Genomic DNA, 17171 nt, shown 5'->3' with positions numbered 1-17171 from the left:
GGCGACTAAATCTCCCCAGATCTCCACGTGTGTCTCTGCACTAAAGGGGTTGTTTACCTATAACTAGTGATATGATGTGGAAAGTGATATTCTGAGACTATTTGCAATTTTTATTTTTTTATTTAGCTTTTTATTCAGCAGCTCTCCAGTTTGAAATTTTGGCACTCCAGTTGCTAGGATCTCAATTCCCCTAGCTAACCTTGCATTCATTTGAATAGGAGACTGGAATATGAATAGAAGAGGCCTGAATAGACCGTTGCGTATTAAAAAGTAGCAATAACAATACATTTGGAGCCTTATGGAACATTTGTTTTTTTAGATTGGGTCAGTGGCCCCCATTTCAAAGGTGGAGAGAGTCAGAAGAAAAAGGCAAATAATTCAAAAACTATAAAAAAAAAGGACAGTTGAAAAATTGGCCATTCTATAAAATACTAAAAGTTGACTTAAAGGTGAACCACCCCTTTGAATGAACTTTTAAGATGATGTAGAGAGTGATATTCTGCAATAATCTGCAATTGGGCTTCATTTTTTTTTATAGTATGTGTAGCCTTTTGTTAAGCAGATCTCCAATTTGGAATTTCAGCTGGGGGTATGGGGAGTTTACATCCTTATGGAGGGTTTATATCCACCCTGGACTCTTACTGCAGAGACACGCTCAGATTCGGGGAGATTTGTCGCTTGGCGATAAATCGCCTCTTCTTCAGGATGACTAATCTCCCTGAACTGCCTCCTGCCGGCTAGAATGTAAATTGCCGGCGGGATGGCACTAGGAGCGATTCGCTTTCCAAAGCTGCCCGAAGTTTCCTCATGAGGCGACTTCGGAAAACGAAGCGCACCGATTGCCACCCCGCAGGCGATTTACATTCTAGCCGACGGGAGGCAGTTTCGGGGAGGTGTGGGGGGTTTGGTTCTTCTTTGTCATATAAAAAGCGGGAATTTGTGTCTTCTGTAAAGTGATAGCAGGAAATAACAGAGTACAGCCATGCAATATATTCAACTGCCAAATTATTCAGAGGGCAGAATGCAAAGCAAGCTTCTGCTACATTGTTTCAGGAGTCAGAACCAGGCGGTTAATGGTTTCAATAGCAATAGCCCATTTTATATTAAATGGTTACTTATCATTCTATTCTGGCTTCATTGTATTATTTTTATAGTCTGTCATTCAACTCAGTGCTTGGTTGCTAGAGTAAGTAGCATCCAGGTAACAATTTGAAACTTGAGTGCTTCAGAAAAAGAATGTTCCTTTGTACTCATTCCCTCCCTTTCCATCTCTTCCCATTCTCAGGAAGCAGAGAGGCGGCATTTACGTATTCCATCAGTGCCGCCGGGGTGGTTAACGCCATCAGCCGTGCCTGCCGGGAAGGGGAACTGTCCACTTGCGGCTGCAGCCGGACACCCCGACCCAAGGATCTGCCTCGGGATTGGCTTTGGGGGGGCTGCGGGGACAATGTAGAATACGGCTACCGTTTCGCCAAGGAGTTTGTGGACGCACGGGAAAGAGAAAAGAATTTCCCTAAAGGGTCAGAAGAACAGGCTCGCTCTCTAATGAACCTCCAGAACAACGAGGCTGGGCGCAGGGTAAGAGAAACGTGCACCTTATCATTAATTTCTGGGCAAGACTACACTGACCATACATGGGACAATAAAAGCAGGCTGATCAATTTCAGACCAAAAATCAGCAAGATATCTATCTACCAGGGAAGTTTAAAGTTCCATTATACATGGAATTAACCTTTATTTATCCTGCCATGTGTTCTTGGTATTTTACATGTAATTTGCACTGTATTTATCCTGCCCTGTGTTCTGGGGTATTATACATGGAATTCTCCCTGTATATATTCTGCCGTGGGTTCTGGGGTATTATACATGGAACTGGCACTGTATTTATTCTGCGTTTTATTTTGGGGTCTTATACGTAGATTTCTCCCTGTATTTCTCCTGCCATGTGTTTTGGGGTATTATACATTGAATTGGAACAGTATTTATCCTGCCTTGTGTTCTGGGGTATTATATATGGAATTGACAATGTATTTATCCTGCCATTTGTTCTGGGTATTGTATATGGAACTGCCAATGTATTTATCCTGCCCTGTGTTCTGGGGTATTATATATGGAATTGCCAATGTATTTATCCTGCCCTGTGTTCTGGAGTATTATATATGGAATTGCCAATGTATTTATCCACCATGTGTTCTGGGGTATTATACATTAAATTGGCACTGTATTTATCCTGCCGTGTGGTGTGTTCTGGGGTATTATACATGGAATTGGCACTGTATTTATCCTGATGTGTGTTCTGGGGTATTATACATGGAATTGGCACTGTATTTATCCTGATGTGTGTTCTGGGGTATTATACATGGAATTGGCACTGTATTTATCCTGATGTGTGTTCTGGGTATTATACATAGAATTGGCACTGTATTATTTTTTTATGAGTTCTGGGGTATTGTATATGGAATTGGCACTGTGTTAATCCTGCCATATGTTGTGGGGTATTATACATGTATTGGTCCTGTATTTATCCTGTAATGTGCTCTGGGGTATTATACATGGAATTGCCACTGTATTTATCCTGTCATTTGTTCTGGGTATTATACATGGAATTGCCACTGTATTTATCCTGTCATTTGTTCTCGGTATTATACATGGAATTGGCACTGTATTTAACCTGCCATGTGTTCTGGGGTTTTTCATGGGTTCTGGGGTATTGTATATGGAATCGGCACTGTATTTATCCTGCCATGTGTTCTGGGGTATTATATATGGAACTGACCTGGTAAGAACAGTAATTTAGTTAATAATCCAGTGTCATTATCCATTTGATTTCTGGTTGTCAGGCAGGTGAGGGGGTTAGAATAGGAGCGCAAAATAATTCACATAACTAAAAAATAAAAATGAAACCATACACTACTTAATTTAGTTCCATTTAGAAAATAACTGTAAAAGTCCAAGTAACTGGAAAGCTAAAGGTCATATTGGCAGTCCCTGCCCCCTCAACCCACCATAAACTGGTAGAGAGCTAAGAAACATAATCTCACCTGGGGGCTCACCACCCCCCACTCCCAGGGTAATAAATCAGCCATAAAGCTTTATCACACCTCCCTGAGCACAAATGTTGGCTTCCCGTACAGTTTGGTGAGGGGTTGTTTACTTTTGCCTGTCTCCCCCCCCCTCCTTCCTCCCAGAGACTCTTTTTTATGACCTACAATTCTTTGTTTATGTTTTTCTTTTCTTTCTTTTTTTGGTTGTAGTAGTTACACTTCCTCCTTTTTCAGCTGCCTCCCACCCACCCATTTATACAAGACCCCCACTCTCAGCCTGCCCAGCCCCCTATGTTTGGCTTTCAGTCACCTTTAATGTGTGTCCTGTTCTCTTCCAACAACACAGTAAATATGATCAAGTAATGGGTCCGGTCTTGTAGAGACACCGAGCCCTTATAACAATGTTTAGTGTTTCCTGTACAAATAAATGGGAGCTGGGGGTATATTGAGCATTTCCACTGTAACAGTGTTTCAGTTTGCAGCAGGTATGGCCATACATGCCCAGATTTGGTTGGCCAAACTTCTTGGCCAAGTCTGACCATGCTGTGCCACCATCATTGTTGTCAGGGGTCCCATGACAAGTAGTGTTGAGATTTATGGGTAGCAAATGGGTCAAGGCTTTTGGGAGTAGGCTGGGTTTAGGTGGGTCATGGCTGGGGTTTCATCATAATGGGACATGACTGCGGTATAGTCGACATGCATGACTTTTGCATTGGGATCTCATTCTATTCAGTGGCAGGGCTTGCCATCCGGAGGGGCATCAATAATTGAAGCCTCCTAGGGGGTGAGCTGGGTCTGGGTTGTTCACCTTTAAATTAACTGTTAGTATGATGTAGAGGGGGATATTCCGAGACAATTTGCAATTGGTTTTCATTTTTTATTATTTGTGGTTTTTGAGTTATTTAGCTTTTTATTCAGCGGCTCTCCAGTGTGCAATTTCAGCCGTCTGGTTGCTAGGCTCCAAGTTACCCTAGCAACCATGCACTGATTTGAATAAGAGACTGGACTATGAATTGGAGAGGGGCTGAATAGAAAGATGAGTAATAAAAATTGGCAATAACAATACGGGGCAAATTTATCAAAGGTCGAATTTCGAAGTGAAATATACTTCGACCATCGAATGACTATGCTTCGACTTCGAATGTCGAAGTCGAAGTTTTTTTTTACCGAATTTGACCGTTTTGTGGTCGAAGTAAAATCGTTCCATCGAACGATTTCAGCGATTGGTCGAACGATTTTACTTCGACTACAAAAAACTATGAAAAATGCATTAGAAGGTCCCCATAGGCTAACATAGCACGTCGGCAGGTTTAATTTGGCGAACTATTGAAGTCGAAGTTTTTTTAAAGAGACGGTACTTTGATTATCGAATGGTCGAATATTCAAACAATTTTACTTCGAATCAAAGTAAATTCGAAGTCGTAGTATACTATTCAATGGTCGAAGTATCCAAAAAAATACTTAGAATTTCGAATTTTTTTACTTCGAAAATTCCTTCGAATTCACTTCGACCCTTGATAAATTTGCCCCTTAAATGTATAGCCTTACAGAGCATTTGTTTTTATATGGGTCAGTGACCCCCATTTGAAAGCTGGGAAGAGACAGAATATAAGGCAAATCATTCAAAAAGTATAAAAAAAGAAAAAGCGAAGGCCAATTGAAAAATTGCTTAGAATTAGCTATTCTATAACACACTAAAAGTTGACTTAAAGGTGAACCACTCCTTTAAATGAATGGGGTACGGCTAAAGGTGGCCATACACGTAGAAATTGCCAAATGAGCGGATCTCTCCCCCATATGCCCACATTGAGGTCTGATCCGATCACGGGCCTTACGTTCGGATCACAATGCAGGCATTACAGACGGTCAGATGTGGATGTGATCCGACGGTATTTTTAACCCCGCCCGACTTTCGGCCAGTTATCGATCGGGGAAGCCCGTCGGAGCTTTTATCGGCCCGTGTATGGCCAACTATACAGTCAGCTAAACCTCATTTTCCTATAGCACCCTCTAGAGAGCAGAAATGGGCATCACAAGGAGTAATTCTAAATATATTTAAAGGATAAGTAAACCTTAAAAACAAGTGAATATAAAATTGACGAGGGGGCTATTCTAAGCTCTTTTGCAATGCACATTCATTATTTATGTTTTTTACTTCCAAGATATTGAAATATTCATGGTCTGTTAATGTGTATGAATTTTGTTATGACAGCACCACCTGCTGGTCATTGTCTGACCAGTCTGACCACCAAGTAGTCAAGGAAGTTGTCAGGAGAAAGAAAGAGGCTGCTCTGATGTTCTTCTGATTAGGAAAAAAATTAGAAACCTTTCTCAAATCTTTCCTAAGCAGAAGAACATCAGAGCAGCCTCTTTGTTTCTCCTGACAACTTCCTTGACTACTTGGTGGTCAGACTGGTCAGAAAATGACCAGCAGGTGGCGCTGTTGCCCTTAATATTTTGGAATTAAAAAAACATAAATAATGATATAAATACATTGCAAAAGTGCAAAAGCACCCTCATCAATTTTACATTCAGTTATTTTTAAGGTTTACGTATCTTTTAAGTTAATTATTGGTAGTTTGAAGCAATGATTATTTATCACTATTATCTTTTCTCCTTATCTCCCAGGCTGTGTATAAGCTGGCTGATGTGGCTTGCAAGTGCCATGGTGTCTCGGGGTCCTGTAGCCTGAAGACTTGCTGGTTGCAGCTCGCTGATTTCCGGAAAGTGGGCGAGTACTTAAAGGAAAAGTACGACAGTGCCGCCTCCATGCGATTGAATAAGCGGAGCAAACTGGAACAGGTCAACCAACGCTTCAACCCTCCCACGGCGGAGGACTTGGTATATCTGGATCCCAGTCCGGACTACTGTTTGTACAATGAAACCACAGGCTCTCTGGGCACCCACGGGCGCCAGTGCAACAAGACGTCGGAGGGCATGGACGGCTGCGAGCTGATGTGCTGTGGGAGGGGCTACGACCAATTCAAGACGGTGCAAGTGGAGCGGTGCCACTGTAAATTCCACTGGTGCTGTTTTGTCAAGTGCAAAAAGTGCACTGAAATCGTGGACCAGTACGTGTGCAAATAACGTGGCGACTACCATGAGGCCGCCTCACATCGACTGCTGCCCACCTGTTCCCCCGTGATTCCCTCCATGCACCCCATCCTTTTCCCCCACACGGAGAGTAAAAATAGATATGTATAGGGCATAACATTATATATATGTAGATATATATATATATTTTTCTATGTGTATAAAGGAAGATGAACTCCAGGAACTGACGCCCTGATTAATGGGGAATGAGGGGATTTAGGAACGAGGGCAGACCCCCTTGCTGTTGAACTGTGGGTTCACCCTGTTACCAAAGGACAGCGGCGTCCGAAGTTCGGCTACTGAGAACTCACATGTGCCTAGAAAGAGCGGGCTGGCGATGGGAGATTTCGGGATGCCCCCCCGTCCAGCACTTCTCTGCCATGTTCCCAGAATGTAAATCTGCCCTGCCATCTGTAGCCCGCAGACTTTACAGCCAGAATGGACCTGGCAAATGAATAAGCCTCCAGGGCTACTGCTTGCCTCTGGACTGATGGCCACAATCCCTACTGGGAACTAAGGAAGAAAAACAAAAATCAGCTTTGCCTATTTTATTATATAACGAATCCATCCCTACAGCACTGTATACATTTAAAGGGGAACTAGACTCTATTTGGGTTTGTCTTTTCACTTTTGTTTTTCCTTAAATAAACCAACGTAGATGGGGGTATGGTTTATTTTGTGCTTTAAAACATTTTTAACAAAATATTTAGTAGCGTGAGAATCGCCATGCCACCGTCACAAACCAATGAAGCTTATGTTATTGTTGCCGATAGGGCAGCTCCCAAAATGCAGAGAAAGAATGTTTTGGGCACATAATACGCTATACCCTTCAAATGTACTGTCTAAGGGAATTATAGCCCCATAGGAAGAACTACGGACTTGCAGTTGTTTTTTTCAAAATACATAAGTTAATAATGCTACTCATGGAGAATTCTGCGCTGAAATCCAATTCTCAAAAGATTTTTTTATATTCAATTTTGAAATCTGACATGGGTCTAGACATATTGTCAGTTTCCCAGCTGCCCCCAGTCATGTGACTTGTGCCTGCACTTTAGGATGGAACTGCTTTCTGGCAGGCTGTTATTTCTCCTACTCAACTGATTGTGTCTCAGTGAGACTTGGATTTTACTATTGAGTGTTGTTCTTAGATCTACCAGGCAGCTGTTATCTTGTGTTAGGGAGCTGTTATCTGGTTACCTTCCCATTGTTCTGTTGTTAGGCAGCTGGGGGGGGGGGATATCACTCCAACTTGCAGTACAGCAGTAAAGAGTGACTGAAGTTTATCAGAGCACAAGTCACATGACTGGGGGCAGCTGGGGAACTGTCAATATGTAGCCCCATGTCAGATTCTAAAATTGAATATAAAAAAATCTGTTTGCTCTTTTGAAAAATGGATTTCAGTGCAGAATTCTGCTGGAGCAGCACTATTTACTGACATGTTATCCCATGACAGTATCCCTTTAAAGACTTCATATAGAACATACTGCCCCCTAGAGGAAATACATAGAAAATACATAATAACTTTCTCCTTTGAAGTTATGGCTCAGAGCTGCCATATTGTTCCCAGTAATTATATAGCTTATTGTGTGTACAGAGCATTCATCCTGTATATATTTGTACTTATACATTTGGGTAGGAGCTGCCCTATTGCTTCCCTTACTATGAGGGTTTACCTTATTATGTGCACAGACATTTCTTCTTTGCATTTATGCATATATGTAAGAAAACCAATATAGCAGCTCCTGACAAAACATTTAAATACAGGTAAGGAATGTTCCCTGCACACAGAAAGCGCATTAGGCTTTTTTTCCTATTTGGGAAAAATAAATAGAGAATGAATTTGGTATCTGCCATCTTATCATTAGTGTTTATCCCAAGGATTTGGTTCCTTGAAGCTTCCCTGCAGTACTGATTATGGCAGATATCATTTGTACTCATTGGGTTGGATATTTATTACACAATTATCATTTGGAATATAACAGACTTGTATGTATCAAGCTTCTGAAATCAAGACACATTCTGTAAATACGGAAACAGCTCAGTCTGCTGCTATGGTCTCCCAGACAAGGGGGATCAGCAGTAGGAAGAGCAGACAGATATTGTATAGATCACCTCTATGCTTTGTATGGTTGCAAATACTGTATCTTTAAAAAAAAAAAAAATACACAAATTTGGTTATTTTGTCGTCATTTTTATTTGGGATGGGGGGGGGACGACAAAAGTTACTGTCTGTCTGCCCAAAAAACAGAACTTGCAGTACTTGCCTATCTATTAAAGTACCAGTGATATCAAAAAATGAAAAAAAATTTGTTAGTATACATTGAAAAAAAAAAAAGCCAATAAAAATTAAACTTTAAAATCGCAAAGCCTTTATTAAGAAATAACTTACCGAAACTCTGTTTGCGCTCCTCTTCAGAAAAGACGACAGGGCGACAATCCATCGTGCGCTGCTCGATTTCTCCTCCCTGGCTATCTCCTATAAGGAAGGCAAGGAGAAGAAATCGAGCGCCGCTCGATGGATTGCCCGATCGCTTTCTGAAGAGGAGTTTCGGTAAGTTATTTCTTAATAAACACTTTACGATTTTAACGTTTAATTTGTCTTGGTATTTTTTTTTTTTTATAATGTACACTAACAAATTTTTTTTAAAATATTTTTTGATGTTACTGGTCCTTTAATAAGCTCGGGTCACATGATGGTGCAGGGAGAGAAGCGCTGACTACAGATGTGGAAATGGATTTATAGAGTGACAAAGGTACGTAAACTATTATACATACATATTCTGCAGCGCTGTACAATAGAAGGGAGTACACATCAATCAAACTGATGACACACTGGGGCTCATTTATCAACAATGGGCAAATTTGCCCATGGGCTGTTACCTATAGCAACCTATCAGTGATTAGCTTTTTAAAGCCAGCTGCAAGAAGAACAATGAATGCAGCAATCTGATTGGTTGCTATAGATAACAGCTCATGGGCAAATTTGCCCAGTGTTGATAAATGAGACCACTGAAAGGAAAAACTATACCCTCAAACAATGTAGGTCTCTGTGTAGGTCACATGAGCCAATTAACAGACAAGAGTTCTGTCTTTGGCTTCCACACTTCTTCCTGTTATGGTTAGAGCCGCAGTATTTTTGGTCAGGTGATCTCTGAGGCAGCACACAGACCATCACGAATTGGGGGTTCGAGGCAAGAAATGTAAAAGGGCAATATTTACTTAAAATATATTACCAGCAAAATTTTAAGCTAATTTAAGCACTTTTGCAATGTACATTCATTATTTATGTTTTTTTTAATTCCAAGATATTAAGGGATACATGTGCTGTTAATATGAATGAATTTTGTTACAACAGCACCACCTGCTGGTCATTTGCTCACCTGTCTGACCACCAAGTAGTCAAGGAAGTTGTCAGGAGAAAGAAAGAGGCTGCTCTGATGTTTTTCTGCTTAGGAAAGATGTGAGAAAGATTTCTAATTTTATTTCCTAAGCAGTAGAAGATCAGTCTCTTTCTTATATTAATGAATTTTGTTACAGCAGCGCCACCTGCTGGTTAATTTCTGACCAGCAAGTAGTCAAGGAAGTTGTCATTAGAAAGAAAGAGGCTGCTCTGATTTTCTTCTGCTTAGGAAAGATTTGAAAAAGGTTTCTATTTTTTGAACAACATCAGAGCAGCCTCTTTCTTTCTCCAGACAATTCCTTGACCACTTGCTGGTCAGAAATTAACCTTTAAGTATTCATTTTGGGGATATAGTTTTCCTATAAAGTGGCCATAGACGTAACAATTATGATCTTTACTGGAAAACGATATTCCCAGTACAGATTGTTGATGTCAATACACACGTGTTGAGCTGAATGGTCAGATATACAGTAGAAACAATAGAATTCTACCTGTATCTGATGATTCAGCACTAACAATGGCCGGTTGCCTTCAAAAGATCCCAATCAAAATTTTACAACCAGCCCGATTGATGAACTGACAGATATCCAAGTCTTCTGCTGATATCAGTCGGTTCGTCTCCCGCCATACACGCACCGAATATCGTACGAAAATTAGTTTTGTATGATAATATTAGTATGTGTATGGCCACGTTTATACTGACTGATACAGGAGGTAAAGAGGAGCCTGCTCATTAAAGCTCATTAAAATAACTGTAGTAATTAAATAGTCACAGGGGTACTAATGATATTCCTATAGAGTTATCTGAATCTTCCGCTCCCAGTCTTCAGTGTTCCAGGGGTCGGTAGGAAATAGTTAGTGATGGGTGAATTTGTCCCATTTCGCTTCACGCGAAATTCTCAAAACCAACTAAAAATTTGTGAAACGCGAATTTTGACGCCTGCAACAATTCCGACGCCGGCAACATTTGACATTAAAGTCAATACGCCTTAATTTTTACCGGTGAATTTTCATGGCAATTTCACTAATTTATTCCTCGGCATCGAAACACGGAAAATTCGCAGCAAATTCGCACCTGCCAAATAAATTTACCCATCACTAGAAATAGCCTAATAAGCTCAGTTATACATTACAGATGATGGGATATTGAAAAACAGAGGGAACAAGCGAGCACATTATATATATATATATATATATATATATTTATACATCCTTGAGAAAGGTCCCCAGGAGGGACCGAAACGTCGGATTGTGATGTGAAAATAAAAACTATCACTTTGAAAATGAAAATGAGAGTGCGGATCCTCTATTACCTATATATATATATATATATATATATATATATATATATATATATATATATATATATATATATATATTGAATAAAGTACACCCTCTTGTAAATTATAAGGATATTATAAGTTACCGAGGAGTTTCATGACCATATATACAGGTCATGGAACTCCGAGGTAACTTCTAATTTGCAACTGGGGGTACTTTATTTATTATAATACACAAGTTTCGTGACAAAAATGACATCACTACTCACCATTTATAACTGATGACATCACTAGTCACCGTTTATAAGGATATAATTTACAAGATTTTCCTGGCTTTTGTGTATTATACTGTATATATATAGTGAATAAAGTACCCCCTCTTGTAAACTATAAGGATATAAGTTACCGAGGAGTTTCATCACCATATAAAAACACAAGGCCGAACACATACAGCACGTACCAGTGGTAGTGTTAAGATGTTTGAGGGGTGCAGGATTTGGAAAATGGAGCTGTTCCCATACAGGCAAGGACTGAAATAAAGCCATTGTTATATGAAAAATAAACTGCAGGTGGCGCTGTGTAGAATCATATATACACCACACAAAACAGACAGTAGGTGGTGCTGTGGTCCAAGATATCCAGAATATAACAGGGAAGGCCTTAGCCTACAGCCTCCACTTAACTCATCACTTTGCCTTGACTGCCACAAATAGCTGTTGAGAGATGCTGAGAATTTGGGGTCTGAAAGCAAGTGCATTGTGCCATGAATAGGTAGACGGTGCTGGAGGTGGATATTTTGGGTGTGTCGAGTGCAGTTCAGAATCAGGGGGGTGACTTTATATTGCAGTGCAAATACAGGCAAATCAAATGCAGGAGAAATAGTTCTCCTACAAGCAAGTTCTTTGCCTTATTTGAACACCCAAATTGATTTGGTAAAAGTTCTCCTTTAAAACATCAAGCTAGAGTCAACAAGGGCTCCACTGAAGCTCCTAAATGAGCTATATGAACTTTACAAAAAATTAGTGGTACCAATCGCAGCATCATAGCCCCGTCCCCGATGTCACAACCCGCCGCGTCACGGCCCCACCCCCTTGCCAGGTCTCCATTGAGCGTAAAGGTGGCAACCCTAGTGATAATAAGAGGCAATTAGTAAATAAAAAAATAAACCTGCAATGCCAGAATCAAAGGTGCTTATATTTAAAGTAGGGATGCACCGAATCCAGGATTCGGTTCGGGATTTGGCCTTTTTCAACGGGATTCGGTCGAATCCTTTTGAACCGAATCCTAATTTTCATATGCACGTCACAAAACAAAGAAGTAAAAGCTTTTTTTTCCCACTTTTTCCTTACCCATGTGCAAATTAGGATTCGTTTCGGTATTCAGCCCAATCTTTCACAAATGATTCTGGGATTCGGCGAAATCCCAAATAGTGGATTCGATGCATCCCTAATTTAAAGCATACTTTGTTGCAGAGATCGAATTTCAAATGAGGAGCCCCAAAGTGGCTTTTTACACTGATTAGCGTTAATTCGAAACAGTTCTTGTGGTGGTTCCTTGGGTGCTCCGCCTCTGGCATTCCTTATTAGGCGGGGGTGCAATGAGGGTGCGACCACAAAACACATATAGTCAAATACAAGAGTCCTCTGCACTCAACCCATCATCAATACACCTAAGACAGCGACATTCCGTGCATACTGCTACCAAAAAATGCCCCACCCCTTAAACAGAACAGGGATTGTTTGTCCATATATTGCAAGATATGGGATGACTTTGACGTAGTTGGCCAGCTTAAATATATTGCAATATATGGACAAACAATCCCTGTTCTGTTTAAGGGGTGGGGCATTTTTTGGTAGCAGTATGCACGGAATGTCGCTGTCTTAGGTGTATTGATGATGGGTTGAGTGCAGAGGACTCTTGTATTTGACTATATGTGTTTTGTGGTCGCACCCTCATTGCACCCCCGCCTAATGGTTTTGAAAAATGGTGGTGAGCACAACTTTCCCTTGTTTGTTATAGTTTATACAGGAGCAGTGACCAGCTCCATGTTGTAGCTCCCACCCTTCCCAACTATAGTCAGGTGATCCCACTGGTGTCTAATAAAAGGGCAGCCAAGTATGGAGGTTTACTTTGAAAGCAGCAAGTTAAGTTGCAGGTAAAACCAAGTCCCTTTGTAAAATGTATAATGAAGCAATAGAACTCTTAATGAATCAGATAAAATTGAGCATAGGACTGGCCAGATATGGGATGACTTTGACGTAGTTGGCCATCTTAAATATATTGCAATATATGGACAAACAATCCCTGTTCTGTTTAAGGGGTGGGGCATTTTTTGGTAGCAGTATGCACGGAATGTCGCTGTCTTAGGTGTATTGATGATGGGTTGAGTGCAGAGGACTCTTGTATTTGACTATATATATATATATATATATATATATATATATATATATATATATATATATAGTGTCATTGGTCAAAGAGATTGACATTTATACAGAGAAAGGCTACGGAGGTAGCTGAAAGTCAGTCTCCCCAGAATAAAAAAATTTTGGATCTCCTTGACTAACGACACTATAACATTGACCTAGATCTGCACTCAGGCAAGCTGGTCAGGGTTACACGTGAGTGCCGACTTTATGTGCAGTAATATATAGTGAATAAAGTACCCCCTTTTGTAAAATATAAGGATATTATAAGTTACCAAGGAGTTTCATGACCATATAAAAACACGAGGCCGAAGGCCGAGTGCTTTTATACAGGTCATGGAACTCCGAGGTAACTTCTAATATCCTCATATTTTGCAACTGGGGGTACTTTATTTTTTATAATACATATATTTCAGTGAGTCATGTGACAGAAATGACATCAGAACTCAAAAAAGTCCCATGATCCTTGCAAAGATGGTGATTAGTGCTGCCACCTAGAGATAATCAACTACAAGAGGTCCTCTGCACTCAACCCATTATCAATATATTTAAGACAGAGACATTTTGTGCATACTGCTACTGAAAAATGCCTTACCCTTTAAACAGGGATTGTTTGTCCATATATTGCAATATATTTAAGCTGGCCAACTACGTCAAAGTCATCCCATATCTGGCCAGTCCTACGCTTAATTTTATCTGATTCATTAAGAATTCAATTGCTTAATTATACATTTTACAAAGGGACTAAGTTTTACCTGCAACTTACTAGCTGCTTTCAAAGTAAAACTCCCAAACTTGGCTGCCCTTTTATTAGACACCAGTGGGATCACCTGACTATAGCTGGGAAGGGTGGGAGCTACAACATGGAGCTGGTCACTGCTGTATAACTATAACAAACAAGGGAAAGTTGTGCTCACCACTATTTTTTAAAACCATTAGGCGGGGGTGCAATGAGGGTGTGACCACAAAATACATATAGTCAACTACAAGAGGTCCTCTGCACTCAACCCATTATCAATATATTTAAGACAGAGACATTTTGTGCATACTGCTACTAAAAAATGCCTTACCCTTTAAACAACACAGGGATTGTTTGTCCATATATTGCAATATATTTAAGCTGGCCAACTACGTCAAAGTCATCCCATATCTGGCCACCTAGAGATAAAACACAGAAATATCCAGAATACATACAATAATGTATCCATCAATTAAAAACAATGTTAACGTTTGTCCAAAAAAGATAAATAGGAGCAATATTCATTTATACCCTTAGGACAGAGGTGCCCATACTTTACTTATGTGAGGTCTACTTTTAGTGATTATGATCTAGATCCATAAAAAACATTGTTAGCGTTCTGTTCCATGGAAAATTTTACTTAAATATTGATTTATGAGAAAATGGATATTGTTATATTTAACAAACAACAATTTCTTATGTAACCTTAACGAAATATCTGAATACAAAGCATGAAACTGGAGTTTGATTTAGACAAGCTGTTAGTTGAGTGTCTTGAGATCTACTGATCACCAGCTAAAGGTCTACTGGTAGATCCTGATCTAACTTTTGGGCACCCCTTGCCTCAGGGGAAATAGTGTTGAGCTTTTTGATCCAAAAGTTTTCTTTTTGTAATAATAGGCGACAATGGTCAAATCCTCTTCATGGGATGGGAATGGTGTCTATACCCATAAACCGAAAGGTGGGAGGGCCGTGACCTTTTTCTAAGTAGTGTTTATACAGAGGAATATCAGTTTGTCCTTTTTCAAATGCAGCCCTTAAAAAAAAATTAAATTAAATTTTTACTTTCTTTAATGAAAAAGAAACCTATCTCCAATATACTTTAATTAAAAAACATGAAATTAAATTAAATTTTTACTTTCTTTAATGAAAAAGAAACCTATCTCCAATATACTTTAATTAAAAAACATGTACCTTTTTTTTATAAGAAACCTGACTGTATGCAGTGAAATTCTCCCTTCATTCACTGCTGTGGATAGGAATTGTCAGACGGTCCCTAACTGCCCTAACAGGGAAACAATCATACTTATGAGCAGCAGGGGAGCCCCCGCCTTACTTCCCAGCCATGCAGAACTCAAGCAGCTTTGTTTGTTTCCCTGTAGAGCAGTCGGCAACTGTGTAGAGATTTGTTTTGGATTTTATTTTTGCCTTTATATCCCCTTTACTGTTTCCAACTCCAGCTGCAGGGACAAAGATCATGGAGCCAGATTTAAACAGATAAACTGGGATTCTATTTGGAGGATTATTTTGCTGCAGCCACTGGTTCTGCAGAGTTGGAGAAAGTTTGTATTAAACAATACAAAACTAGGGGCGTGGTTTGCATGGAGACCGGATAGGCAGCACAGGCTGAACGCTCCGTCATAAGGGAGCCCCATACTGCAGATAACCTGCGCCCAAAAGCAATACCTAACAGCTACCTGAAGGGTAACATACCCAGGATCACAGCTGGAGCCTCCTATGGTAAGGAGAAGTAGGCGCAATCATTCAGCGCGCCCATCTGTGTCTAGGGTTGCCACCTGCCCGGTATTTTACCGGCCTGGCCGGTAAAAATTATGGCTGATCCCAATGTTATTAATAGGGAAAAAAGATAAATATATAGGAAGGCTGGTATTTTTTTCCAGAAAAGCTGGCAACCCTATCTGTGTCTCCCCGCATCATGGCAAACAAAAATGGCGCCGAGCACCATGCGGCGCGCTCAACATCAGAGGATGTGCAGGGCCCTGGAGGAGCTACTGCAGGGAAGCTAGCACGTTTTGCTAGAGACCCGCTGCCACAACCTATACCAGCAGGTATGTCCACCACTGAAAAAAGTTAAGGGAGAGAACAGGGGAGGTGGAAAGGAGAGTCAGTGACATAGAGGATTACACAACACCACTACCAAATAGGATAATGACCACAGAAAAACAAATAGCGCTGCTAGAAAACAAAGCAGATGACTGAGAAGGAATAATATAAGGATACGGGATAATATAAGGATACTGGGCCTTCCTGAGAGGGTAGTGGGAACAGCCACAGAAAATTTTGTTGAAAAATGGCTGGCTGACACGTTTACCCGAGCCATCTTCTCTGCAGCATTCACGATAGAGAGAGCACATAGGGTGCCTGGCAGACCACCACCACCAGGGGCCCCTCCACGCCCATTAATTGCTCGCCTTCTGAATTACCGTGACAGAGATTAGACCCTACAAGCGACAAGGAGAGCGGGAGAAATATTTTTTGAAAATCACAGAATATCACTTTATCCAGATTTTTCTACAGAAATACGGAAACAGAGAGCAAAATTCAATGAAGCCAAGCAACAACTCAGACAAAGGCAAATCCCATACGCCATGATGTTTCCGGCAAGACTGAGAGTAACGGATAAAGGTAAAGCCAGTTTCTTCACTACACCGGAGGAGGTCATCAATTGGCTAGAGGAGAGACCAAGGCAATCACCACAGAGAGAGCAATGAGATTTTAATCTGCATCAAGCTGGCTCGACACAAGTCTACACTTATGATCATAATGTCACTTGGGAAGTTTCGGACCGAATACTGGTGATTTCACACTGACTGTACAAGAAGAAATTTCCCCAGAAAGGTAATGATACTGCACATGTCATAATGCAGGACAGTTAATAAATAATCCTATCATCCCTGAGCAGAAGTGACAGGCACATGGACATTTAAGTGCGCCTAGTAAGGACAAAGTGTGAACACTAACCCCCCTTTCATAGTTAATTAGGGGAAAAGAAAAAACTCACTCTTACAAGGTTATGGAGTGGGTGGGGTGGGAATGGGAAGGGGTTAAAGTTGTGGGGAATGTTAGTAATGTTAATTTTTACGGTGTCTTGCGAATCATAAGCTATTGTGATTTCATGTCTATGAGCAGTTTTATTCTCAATGTGTCTCCCCCAGAATCCGTCAGACT

At 40.5% G+C, this 17171-nt stretch overlaps 1 protein-coding gene across 1 annotated transcript in view; it reads left to right on the top strand.

Annotated features, from left to right (window-relative positions):
• Positions 1-6801, top strand: part of wnt5b.L (Wnt family member 5B L homeolog) — a 78638-nt gene extending 71837 nt beyond the window's left edge. Inside the window, exons 4-5 of the mRNA XM_018241175.2 lie at positions 1286-1578; positions 5673-6801. Coding sequence (XP_018096664.1) covers positions 1286-1578; positions 5673-6131 — 752 coding nt within the window. The 3' untranslated portion in view covers positions 6132-6801. The remainder of the gene's footprint in view (positions 1-1285; positions 1579-5672) is intronic.
• The last annotated feature ends 10370 nt before the right edge of the window (positions 6802-17171 follow it).

This window comes from Xenopus laevis, chromosome 3L, assembly GCF_017654675.1.
Source record: "Xenopus laevis strain J_2021 chromosome 3L, Xenopus_laevis_v10.1, whole genome shotgun sequence".
Classification (NCBI taxonomy): domain Eukaryota; kingdom Metazoa; phylum Chordata; class Amphibia; order Anura; family Pipidae; genus Xenopus; species Xenopus laevis.
Note: the sequence above shows the minus strand (reverse complement) of the source record. Positions and strands in the feature narration are given on the sequence as shown.